This window comes from Bufo bufo, chromosome 3 (genome assembly GCF_905171765.1).
Source record: "Bufo bufo chromosome 3, aBufBuf1.1, whole genome shotgun sequence".
Classification (NCBI taxonomy): domain Eukaryota; kingdom Metazoa; phylum Chordata; class Amphibia; order Anura; family Bufonidae; genus Bufo; species Bufo bufo.
In genome coordinates this window covers 670726863-670739612 of record NC_053391.1, presented here as the reverse complement: position 1 = coordinate 670739612, position 12750 = coordinate 670726863, and the positions used below count along the sequence as shown (strand labels likewise).

Genomic DNA, 12750 nt, shown 5'->3' with positions numbered 1-12750 from the left:
CCCACCCTTCGGGCCCTATACTAGGCGTAACACGGGGAGTGTTTCTGCACCAAGACAATATACAGGTCCCCACATGGCAATAAGCTGGTTCCTTATTTTTTTTGTGGAGGAGCCCTCACCGCGGCGGAGTGTCTGCAGAGATGTTTAGTATGTGACGCACACAATAGTACCACCCTGATCTTGGCCTGTGGACAGTTGTCATGGTATGAGACTCCGCAAGTAGGAATATTCAGACGAGACTCAAGGGTTCTCCTGCACTCCTCGCTGATTATCCTGTCACTTCTTCAAATTAGTATACAGACAAAAACAGGTAAAAAAAATCCACTATGGGTGCTGAAAGCCCCACCACCTTCACAGGGTGACCCTCTCAATCATCACATGGATATCGGTTCTCCTTGTGGAGATCCAGCAAAACGTAAAAAAGACTTTCATGCAATGCTTTCTGGGTAAAATATGCAAAATACCCCATCAGACTCACTAAAGCGGTGGCTGTAGGAGGTTACCCTGTACGGCAATCGCCGAACTTTCTCCAAATCTTCTCTCGTTGGGACTTTGGTGAAGTTCGCATTCATTACAGGGGTGTTCATAGGATGTGCAATTGTCACGCTTCGGTGTGGGAGGGAAACACCACACCGAGCATAAGATGGAAGGGTGGGGAGGTCAGGGAATCAGGCCTGAGTGCTAGGAAAATGAAAACCCTAACCAAAATCCTGACTGTCTACCAGTATGAACAGATAGGGGTAGGGGAGTTCGTACGCAGGAATACCTAGAGTCCTATCTAGCCCTATAGGACCCTGGTTCTAATGGTAGGGACGAGACCACCTGTTCCTCCAAAAGGAAGGACGAACAGGAGTCTCCTTCAGGCCTAATACAAACAATAGGGAAATGCAACACACAGAACCCAAACAAAATACAAAAGGGAAAGGAAAGACTTGACTTCAAAGGAGCAATGGAAGCACCAGGAACTCAGCCGAGATCCAAACACAAACAATCCAAAGGTCCAAACAGAAGCTATAAGCCGCACAGCATTGTGGGAGAAGCAACTATAAATAGAGGATGTTAAATGACCCTAATTGGGCAGACTAGATGGGCCAAATGGTTCTTATCTGCCAACACATTCTATGTTTCTATGTTTCTAATTGGCACACCTGGGGAAAGAAGGTGTGGCACTCACCACAAACAACACAGACGTCATTTGATCCAAACGGAAAAACATGTCAGATCAATCCACGTGTTGCCAGTCTCGCGATCTCCTGCCACCTGTCGTCCGTGACAGCAATAAATGCTTGATAGATGGGGGTCTCACTTCTGGACCCTGCCGTATCAGAAGAACGGGTTCCTGTGACTACCATTGACCCATTCACAATGGATGCTTGAGCTCAGCGTAGAGGTGGTGGCTGTTACCAGTCTATGGCAGGGATGCCCAACCTGCGGCCCTCCAGCTGTTGCAAAACTACAATTCCCAGCATGCCTGGACAGCCTACAGCTATTGGTGCATGCTGGGAGTTGTAGTTTCTCAACATCTGGAAAGCCACAGGTTGAGAACCCCTTACAGAAAGAACCAAGTTCAGTGGGGAAAGCAACTACAGTGAACTGGAGTCACTGGACCCCAGTTCTCCTTATACTTGCCAACCATGTTGCAGTTGGTAAATTAGGGACATGTAGCCCCAGGAAGGCCCCAAACCATAGGCACCATCCTTTTTATGGGGTGGGGTTTATATAAGACCCACCCATAACTGTCTCAGAAAATTAGGGACAGTCCCTGCAAATTTGGGACTGCTGGCAGCTATGTGTGAAGGTGGAATAGCCCTTTAATTGTCTATGTGAATCCTTGGACACGCTATTCCACAGGTATTTTTAAGGTCGTACATTGCCGTACAGCAGGGATCAGCAGCCTCCGTGGTGAAACTACCACTCTCAGCATGCACACTTCCTTGACTGTTGTCAGAACTCCCATAGAACTGAATGGAGTATGCTGGGAGTTGAAGTTTCACCGGAGGTTGCTGATCCCTGCCTTACAGGATAGCCACATGTAGGTGGCGCTAAGAAGACCTTTTTGTATGACTTTTTGTATATTTTATTAGGTTGCGCCAAAAGTAATTTCTTTTTAACTGAGAAAAGAGAATTATTGCGCATATATGGTTCCCGTCTCGCCATCCCTTTTATATTCTTGTTCACGTGGGTTTATTTCATCTGCAGGACAATGCTAAAATTCTTCAGGAAAGAGGCGTGGCCTATATCAATTCCGATTCTGCGATCGAAGGTAATTACTCTTTACTTCTACCCTAGGACTATCTCCAATGTTTGTCACATCTAGCCTGCTGAGCAGGAGCGCCCATGGCTGGTCGGGTCTTAAGTGATTATATTGCATCCTTTCTGCCTCCCATTCTCCATTCTGAAGATCACAGAGTGGTGGTTTAAACCCGCGACTGCCCCAAGAAGGGACACATTCGTTCACAACGTGGCCGTGGCTTTACTATGCCGCTCTGCTATAATCAGTGCTGCCTCGCATTGAAATGGAGGGGAAGTAGAAAGCATGGATTTTTTGCAAAATTTCTGCCTGGCCGTCAATGCCAAAATGCAGTGTGAACTTTCCTTTACAGCTGTCTAAATGGAACACTGTCTGCAACCAATCACAGCGCAGCTTTCATTTTCCCATAGCAGTTTAAGAAATGAAAGCTGAGCTCAGATTGGTTGCTGTAGGCCCTGTAGACAGTTTTTTTTATAAATCTGGGTGTTCCCGAGCAAGGGGCGTCCATTTGCTGTAACCACGGCATTAACCCTTTCTAGAGGTTCCTGTCATAATTACCAACTATCTTGTTGAAAAATGTGGGGGGATTAAAGCTCTTCCCAGGAACGCCCCACGTCTGACTTATGGGTGTCCAAATTTGAGGGACACTCCCTGCACTGTTGGCAGCAATGGCTCCTGCGCTTCCATTAGAACTCCCGTGTAGGCCGGACGTGTATGCACTCGGCACTTGGCCTTTTTATCACAATCTTTCTCACATTTTAATTTTATATTTTGATTTTCAGGCAACTACACGTTAAGAGTTGATTGCACCCCGTTGTTATACAGACTTGTGTATAATGTGACCAAACAGGTGAGTCTTAAAGGGATTTTCCAGTTGTGCGGCACGCCGGCCCACAAGGGAGGCGTGGTGGTTGCTGGAGCGGGGATGGTGACAGTGGCAACAAGGGTGGTTGTAGTCCTCAGTGGCTAGTCCCTGCTCCGACACTCCCTGGGACGCATGTGCAGTGCTTGGGGGAAGTGGGGGGGGTGCAACTCTTCTTTCCCGCACAGCCTGGACTCTGTAATCTCCCACCTGTTGGTGGCTGGGGTGACCTTGACAAACGGGTAGCAGGGTGCAAGGCAGGAGAACAGGTGAAAAGGGACAGAAAATGGTGGAGGCAATGACCAGGCCCACTTGCTTATAATAAATAAAGTCTCTCTTTATGCGTAGATGATGGGGGTTGCAGTACAAATACATGCAGTAGGTACAGTGCTGAGGTATACAACACTGCAGGTTTCTTCAAAGGGCTGTATATAGGAGGTGGATGTAATGATGGTCCTCCCTTAGCCTCACTGTAGGTACTAGCAATAGGTGCAGTCATAAATCGGATGGCCAATCCGTATCCAAATTGTGGCGGGTGCCAGAAGCAATTAACCCTAACCACATGCAGCAAAGTCCAAAGCCATAAACGTTCGTTACCTTTGTTGACTCAGTCCAATCATGGCCTTTATTGTCCATCGCCTTCTATAATAATTCAATGCTTCCTTCTCTCACAGGTTAATCCCTAGTAGAGTTGCTTTTCTGGAAGCTTTCCACTCTTAGGAATGGCGTTTTCCTGGATAAAAATCTTTAGCCCTACTTGGCTGCAGCAAACACCAAACAGGTCTTTTCTCTAGCTTGCTCACTATCAGACTGTCTAACCAGGCGGCAGGACCAGCCTACTGCAGCCCAACTGCCAGTTTAACTATTTCTACCTATACATAGCCTTTGGGACACACAGTGCATAGTTCAGTCAGCATAGCAGTAGACAGTTTAAAGTAACAGACCTGAGAATTAACCCTTTTGCAGTGAATCACAATATTAACCCCTTTAGCAATGCATCCCATTAACCCCTTTAGCAGTGATTCAGTGGGCCACCGAAAGATGTAGCTTGTATCCATCAGTGGAAATTAATATCAAAATCGCCCTCCAAAATTGTTCTTTAACTTCCACACATCGGTTGGATCGTTATAATGGGGGTATTTCTATAGTCACATGATATTCCATAAATGTTTTAAAAATGTGGTTCCCAGCTCTGAGATCCACACCTTTCTCTAAATCAGGGCCCCCCGTCTGCCCAGAGACGTTACAAAACTCCCATTCATTTGTATGGGGGTTACGGAAAACTGTGACAGAGTTGCGTTTTTTTTTTCCAATTCCACCCCATTTGGAGTTTTTTACCCGCCACACCTGTCTACAGGTTTATGTGATATTGCAGCTTGGTCACATTAACTTCAGCTATGCTAAGCTGCAGTACCTGGCACAGTCCAGGAAAGGTGTGGTGAAAGTCCTGAAAAAAAAAAAAAAAAAAAAACAGCCCTGTTTTTGGAATCCTGTATGACATATTACTATGACTAACAGCGTTTTTTAAAATATGTGAAAATGGCTGTGAATGGTTCATCTAGGGGAAGGTTTCTGCAAAGGTTTGGAAGGTTTGAAACGGAAGACAATGTGCAGGATCTGCTCTGACCGTGCTGGAGAGACTACAGATTGTGAGGCAAACAAGTTTTACCACTTCATGTTTGTACTAAATACTATTCTATTATATCTGGCTCTTTCCTCTGGCCTGTGCCTTGTTTATGGTGTATACTGCCACCTACAGGAAGATGAAGCTACTGCAGGAAATCGACTGAGTATAACAAGTTACAATTGCACTGTGACCCTTTATTTCTGAGAGGGCCTTGTATGGAGCTACACACACACATATACAAAGATACTGTGTGTGTATATACAGTCGTGGCCAAAAGTTTTGAGAATTACATAAATATTGGAAATTGGAAAAGTTGCTGCTTAAGTTTTTATAATAGCAATTTGCATATACTCCAGAATGTTATGAAGAGTGATCATATGAATTGCATAGTCCTTCTTTGCCATGAAAATTAACTTAATCCCCAAAAAACCTTTCCACTGCATTTCATTGCTGTCATTAAAGGACCTGCTGAGATCATTTCAGTAATCGTCTTGTTAACTCAGGTGAGAATGTTGACGAGCACAAGGCTGGAGATCATTATGTCAGGCTGATTGGGTTAAAATGGCAGACTTGACATGTTAAAAGGAGGGTGATGCTTGAAATCATTGTTCTTCCATTCTTAACCATGGTGACCTGCAAAGAAACGCGTGCAGCCATCATTGCGTTGCATAAAAATGGCTTCACAGGCAAGGATATTGTGGCTACTAAGATTGCACCTTAATCAACAATGTATAGGATCATCAAGAACTTCAAGGAAAGAGGTTCAATTCTTGTTAAGAAGGCTTCAGGGCGTCCAAGAAAGTCCAGCAAGCGCCATGATCGTCTCCTAAAGAGGATTCAGCTGCGGGATCGGAGTGCCACCAGTGCAGAGCTTGCTCAGGAATGGCAGCAGGCAGGTGTGAGCACATCTGGACGCACAGTGAGGCGAAGACTTTTAGAAGATGGCCTGGTGTCAAGAAGGCCAGCAAAGAAGCCACTTCTCTCCAAAAAAAACATTAGGGACAGATTGATCTTCTGCAGAAAGTATGGTGAATGGACTGCTGAGGACTGGGGCAAAGTCATATTCTCCGATGAAGCCTCTTTCCGATTGTTTGGGGCATCTGGAAAAAGGCTTGTCCGGAGAAGAAAAGGTGAGCGCTACCATCAGTCCTGTGTCATGCCAACAGTAAAGCATCCTGAGACCATTCATGTGTGGGGTTGCTTCTCATCCAAGGGAGTGGGCTCACTCACAATTTTGCCCAAAAACACAGCCATGAATAAAGAATGGCACCAAAACACCCTCCAACAGCCACTTCTTCCAACAACAGTTTGGTGAAGAACAATGCATTTTCCAGCACGATGGAGCACCGTGCCATAAGGCAAAAGTGATAACTAAGTGGCTCGGGGACCAAAACGTTGACATTTTGGGTCCATGGCCTGGAAACTCCCCAGATCTTAATCCCATTGAGAACTTGTGGTCAATCCTCAAGAGGCGGGTGGACAAACAAAAACCCACTAATTCTGACAAACTCCAAGAAGTGATTATGAAAAAATGGGTTGCTATCAGTCAGGAATTGGCCCAGAAGTTGATTGAGAGCATGCCCAGTCGAATTGCAGAGGTCCTGAAAAAGAAGGGCCAACACTGCAAATACTGACTCTTTGCATAAATGTCATGTAATTGTCGATAAAAGCCTTTGAAACGTATGAAGTGCGTGTAATTATATTTCACTACATCACAGAAACAACTGAAACAAAGATCTAAAAGCAGTTTAGCAGCAAACTTTGTGAAAACTAATATTTGTGTCATTTTCAAAACCTTTTGCCACGACTGTACACACTGGGGTTTCGCTCTGGTAGACAGGATTAGCGGACGCAGTATAGATGCAACAAGTTCTTTGGATCAAACAGTTCAGTGTTTTATTCACACTTTAGGCAAGTGACAAAACAAACAGTCATAATCAAGCAAAAAGTCACCTTGCGGTGTTAATGGTAATTCACACCATGTGGCAATTCTGCTTCAAAGAGTCCTTGCTGATAGCAGCACAAACCTGTTTTCACGCCAAACAGGTAGCAAGCCTTCATCCAGACACAAGGCTCCCAGATCCCAACACAGAGACCTCACTTCTGAGCCCATCTGACTATTTAAGGACAGCCAGGTGTTGCCAAAACCCGGACCGGCACTTAAAATCCAGTCCGGTATTTGACCTCACCTGGCTGTAAATCAGCTCAGCAGCACCTGCTGGGAGGAAAATACCTGTTTTCCCGAACAAAACCTCTCACTGTGTCACTATACACCCCAACAATAAAATACTGCACCAAGATGAAAATGTCGGATTGCTGTAAAACATGGCATGCAGTTATGTCTTAAGACTGATATGTAACTGATTACAGGTCTGGTCTGATTAAGCATCAGGTCTTGCCACAAGAGGGCATAAAAATGCTTCCCCTGCTACCCTATCAAAAGACTCTCAGAGGCTACTTTTGGGTAGTGTATCTCTTGGTGAGACATGCCTCTGCGACGCACTCAAAGACAGTTGACAGACTTTGAGAGGGAGCGCTTTGTTGGACTTAGAGAAGCAGGATGGTCGTTTTGACAGACTGACCACCACCTAGGCCGTTCTGACCTAGCTGTTAGGAGGTATTGGGAGCAGTGGTTACTCTAGGGCACACACAGCGAACAGGCTCCGGATGGCCAGAGAGATCAACAGCAGAGAGGATCTATTGATCTGTCAACAAGAACGAGCAGCTCCCACAGTTTTGTTGTCCACCATCCAGACACAGGTGGCTACTTCATTACACACCCGTCTCTGCCCGGATCACTTCCAGGCAGGTACTTTAGCAGAAGGAGATTTAGTGTCGTGGTGCCCATAACATGTCCTGCCATTAACAGCCAGCCACCGCCACCTTCGTTTGCAGTGGTTTAGTGAACGAGAAACCTGAACTGCTACGGACTGGAACCATATTGTCTTTATCGACGAACCCAGGTTTTGTTTGGGATCTGATGGCGTTTGGATTAAAGCATGGAGGCTGCATGGTGAGCGCTTCAATTCTACCTTTTACTGTGGAGGCGAACTGATCTGGGGACCATCACATATGACATACGTTCACCCCTGGTAGTGATATGAGGGACACTAACAGCTCAGTGATATGTGCAAGAATATCCGCCGCCACATGTGTTCCTCTCATGGCAGGGCTTCCAATCGGCATTTTTCAGCAGGATAATCCACATACAGCAAGGGATTCCCAGGAATGTCTCCTCCAGATTACAACACTTCCTCAGCATTTATAGGACCGGCTGGGACGCCAGCTTCAGCAACCTACGGGTGTGCAGGATCTACAGGCCAAACTGTAACATCTGTGGGCAAATGTGCAGCAGGTTACCATACAGAACTTGTATGCCCAACCAGATCTCATCTTGTATCCAGGCTAGAGGCTGTATCTCAGCTTGTATCCAGGCCAGAGGCCGTCCCCCATCTTGTATCCAGGCCAGAGGCTGTATCTCATCTTGTATCCAGGCTAGATGCCGTCTTCCATCTTGTATCCAGGCTAGAGGCCGTATCCCTTCTTGTATCCAGGCTATAGGACGATGTACACAGATAGCACCTGTGTATCTACAGCACATGTTCGCAGAGTCACACTGGCTCTTTCCCCTCCCAAATCTGTGGAGAAAAAAAGGTTAAGGGCATATACAAAGTATACAGTACAATGCCTATGCTTTCTAAACTACCACAGGATAAAATGGCCATTTTGTGCGTTAGAGTCCATAGAGGCAGTCCATGAGAGCAATGAGATGAGGGCATTTATCGAAGTGGCAAAGTGGAAACTTCAGCCACCAACTTTGGTGCGGGAAATCTCTCTGGTTCTCCAGGTGCTTTCTTCTCCAGACACGCCTGTATCTCCCTTTTATAGCCTGTGTGACACAGTGAGGGGTTGTGTCTGGCAAGGCAGGTATTTTCCTCCCAGCATGTGCGGCTGGGCTGGTTTCCAGCCAGGTGAGGCCAAATACCGGACCAGAGTTTAAGTGCCGGTCTGGGTTTTGGCAGCACCTGGCTGTCCTTAAATAGGCAGCTGGGCTCAGCAGAGATGTCTCTGTTTTTGGGATCTGAGGCTTTGTGCCGTGCTGGAGGGCTGAGAGACGCACGCTGGGGAAGCAGGCCCTCTAAAGCCTGCTGTGGACTATTGGAGGCAGAACTGCCAGCAAGGTGACTTGTGTTATATGAACTTTCCATTGTGTGTGAATTAACACCAAGACTGAAAAGTTACGTCCTGTTTTGTGCAATTGCCTCAAGTGTGAATAAACACTGATGTTTTGAGTTGAGAACTTGTATTTTGCCTCTGTACTGCGCCCGCTTACTCTATCTACCAGAGCGAAACCCCACACCTGAAGCACTTCAGGCCCATTGCCCCACGACATTCCGCCCCAATCTGGCTAACACGACCTGCTGCTCACCATCGCTGCTGCTTCTGTGGCGCAGTTAACAAATCTGGGAGATGGCGGACCCTGGCGGGCAATCTCTCTTTTCATGCACTTGTCTTAGCGGATCCATCTTTTCCCACGCTTGCAGCGGGGCGGCAATATAAGCGTGACTTGGCCAAGATGGCCGATTAACCCCTGTTCTGTCGGTGCACGTGATGGCACAGTTTCACTGGTCAGAACAATAAGAAAGTCATTCTCTAGGGGGGTCATTAGTGACGTTGTGGGCATTCTATAGTAAGGCACAGAAGTATATATCCCGTTCATGACGCCAAATGCAGCGCGCTGATCCCCAGGGGAGTAGTCCCTGTGTGTAGGATGCGAGTGGTATACTGTGGCCTAATGTTTGTGTCACAGTGCTCCTACCTTCAGACTGTTGCTTCCTGGGGGTCAGTCTCTGTTGCAGAGATTGAGTTGGAGCGAGGAATGAAATGAAGTTCAGACTTTGTGAAGTTTAACTTTTCTTTACTTGAAATAGACTTGCAGTAATAGTACTTGATATTTCTCTTTCTTGGTTCCAGCAGTATGCACGGTTCTAGCAGGTGGCCTTGACTATTTATTCTGTAATGCTGTTTTTAGCTTCAGGTTTTGGTTACTGTCTAAAACAGAGTGGGGTGTCTTGGACCCGTTGTCCACCTCTAAGATATCAAAGTCCTATTAATATCAGGAGTATGATGCTCTATGAGCTGCTTTCCCAAAGCTCTTGCAGCAGGAGGGGAAAACTCTTCCCTCATCGTGCCTTGCCAGGTTTCTTTGGACTCCCTCCCTCAGGGACAGAATGTAATGGTTAGTTCCATTCTTTCTAAAGGAATCTGCCAGAACATATCCCAACTGCTGGAAAACCAGATACATCACATGTAAGAACAGTTGCATAACAATAGTAAGGCACTAAATGAGAAGACCTTGCAATAAATATACTGGTGGGATACATTGCTAGACCTAGGAACCCATAGCCAGGTGACAAAATGGTAGTGCCCCGCTCTGGGCTACTACGTATGTTCATACAGGCAGCATGACAGTGGTAGCGTTGACATCACTATTAGTGGATGACAACACCAGGGATGTACACTATAGGGCTCTGTTCACCTTGCAGGGTTCCATCTGGAGCCTCCAGGAGCTGTTTCCTCACTTTGGGCGTCAAGGTATGTCACCTAGAGATATTTAGTCTATGCAGCTGAGCTGGAGGTGATGAGTGCAGGGTAAGTGGGCCTTCCTATATCTGAGACAGGCTTGTCCCCTTCATCTCTGCGTGGTTCCTAAGTAGAACAGATCTATGTCATGTTACTTCCATGTGGTGAGCTGAGAACCAAAACACCCCATAGGGCTCATGCACATGAACGTATTTTTTTTTTTTCCCCCGCATCATACATTTTCCCGTATGAGGAACCATTCAGTTCAATAGGGCCGCAAAAAAAACCTGAAATTATTCTGTGTGCATTCCTTGTCTGTATGTCTATTATTGTCCGCATTATAGACTAGGACTGTTCTATTAGGGGCTGTCCATTCCGTTCCGCAAAATGCAGAATGTGCACGGCCAGTATCCGTGTTTTGGACTGCAAAAAATCCAACGGTCGTGTGCATGAGCCCTAAGGCAAAGAATTATAGCATTGTCATAGAACAGTAGGCATTGCATGCCATGACTTCAGGTTATGCACATTTTGCATGTAACAATCATAGCATCCACTAGGTGGCATCAGCGCTCCACTGTCAGTACATAGTGATGTCCATATGCATTTAGAGGGAATTTATAGTCTGGCTCTACAGTGCATCAGCTTTGCAATTTCTCTACCATTTTCTGTGTTCAGTAAGTAAAAGGAAATCCTTCCTTGTCCTCCTCTGCTGGAAGATGCCTCATTGTAGTATGCGATGGTGGGAATCTCAGGAAAATGCTGGCAATTCTCATGATTGTAAAGCTGGGATAAAAATCAGACCTTGTTGGATAGTTTGAGGACATTTAGTAAAATTCAAGTGCATTTCTTTATTTAAAGGGGTTGTCTCAGCAAGTCAGCCCCATTCTTGTCCCCTATTAGGGCATATAGATGTCATACAGTAAGGACCACCTAGTGGGGAGTGGGGATGCTCTATGAGCTGCAGCAGCCTAAAAAAAGACCTATCCATCCATGTAACACACAGATGCTCATCTAAATGGACATTGTGTAATACTACACGTCACCAGTAGTGGCCGCTGCAGGGAAGATGTATGGCTGAACACAGCCAGACCCGCAGCACTCATTTGATCGATTGGATGTTTTCATCGGAGCGGGGGAAAGGTGGTGGAGGGCGCACTGGGCATGCGCAGCCGCCCTCCATTCATTTCTGTGGGGCCGCCGAAAATAGCCAAGCGCTGGCTCGGCGTCAGCCCCATAGAAATGAATGGGAGTGGGGGCCGCGCGTGCGTATGGGAGCCCGGGGGTCCTCCAGCCACAACTCTCCCCGCTCTGTTCACAGTGTAGGTGCGGGTCCCAGAGAACCATATGTTCAATTTATGCTCCTTCCTATAGTTATAAACTTAGTCAATTCTGGAGGGTGAAATAAAATGAGATTTATACGTGAGAAGTAAGTACGTCTTTACATAGAATTACAGCACAGGAGGCAGCCGAGTATTTGTGCTCTGAGCATTAGCTGTACATCAGACAGGAGGCCTAATAAAGATGTTCTCTCTGTGAACCTCGGATCCAACTTTTCATTGTGAAGGGGAAAAAAGTAACGGAAGGGGACCACCAGATAATGCTCTCAGGACTAGCCCAAAGTCAAGCCAGTTGGTTGGCACAATGAGTCCACTCTCGCTGCCTAGAACACTGTGTAAGCACCACACACCCCCAGTCAGCAATGGCCACTTGTCATTTTATTAAAACATTTCCAGGAGGAATAACAGAGGAGTGCCAAAAAATGGAGTTCTAATAGAAGATTCTATAGTATTTACTTGAAAAAAAAAAAAATGTCAGGGGTGGTGACAGGACCTCATTAACCCCTTAGGGACTTAGAACGTACCGGTACGCCATGTTTGCCGAGTCCTTAAGGACCAAGGACGTACCGGTATGTCCTAACTTTAAAACGGCATTGCGGCGCGGCAGGGGTTAATCGCAACAGGATGTTTGCTGAAATAATTCAGCGGGCATCCTGTGACCCCCCCCGCATCGGCGATCGCCGCAAACCGCAGGTCAATTCAGACCTGCGGTTTTACCTTATCCGGCGGGCGGCGGTGCCATCGGGTCCCCAATGCGGCTGTAGGGGGGACCCGATGGCATGGAAGGCAGCGCGATGTCTAAGGAAGGCATCGCGCTGCCTTCCGGTGACGAGCCTGTGAGATCCAGCCCCCTGGATCTCACAGGCCCCGGAAGCTGTATGAGTAATACACACAGTACAGTATTACTCATACAGCCAATGCATTCCAATACAGAAGTATTGGAATGCATTGTAAAAGGGATTAGATCCCCAAAAGTTCAAGTCCCAAAGTGGGAGCAATGCATATCGAAAATGGTAAGCTCTGTAATATGCCATAAGTATGCTCCACAGAATCCAATAGTTGTATTATAATGTCCGGACCTGTGAAAGGT

General features: G+C 46.5%; 1 protein-coding gene across 2 annotated transcripts in view; it reads left to right on the top strand.

Moving 5' to 3' along the window:
• LOC120996447 (N-acetylated-alpha-linked acidic dipeptidase 2-like) overlaps window positions 1-12750 on the top strand; it is a 74514-nt gene that overhangs the window by 41980 nt on the left and 19784 nt on the right. For both annotated transcript variants that reach the window (XM_040426357.1, XM_040426358.1), the window contains exons 12-13: window positions 2200-2263; window positions 3034-3101. In XM_040426357.1, coding sequence (XP_040282291.1) covers window positions 2200-2263; window positions 3034-3101 — 132 coding nt within the window. The remainder of the gene's footprint in view (window positions 1-2199; window positions 2264-3033; window positions 3102-12750) is intronic.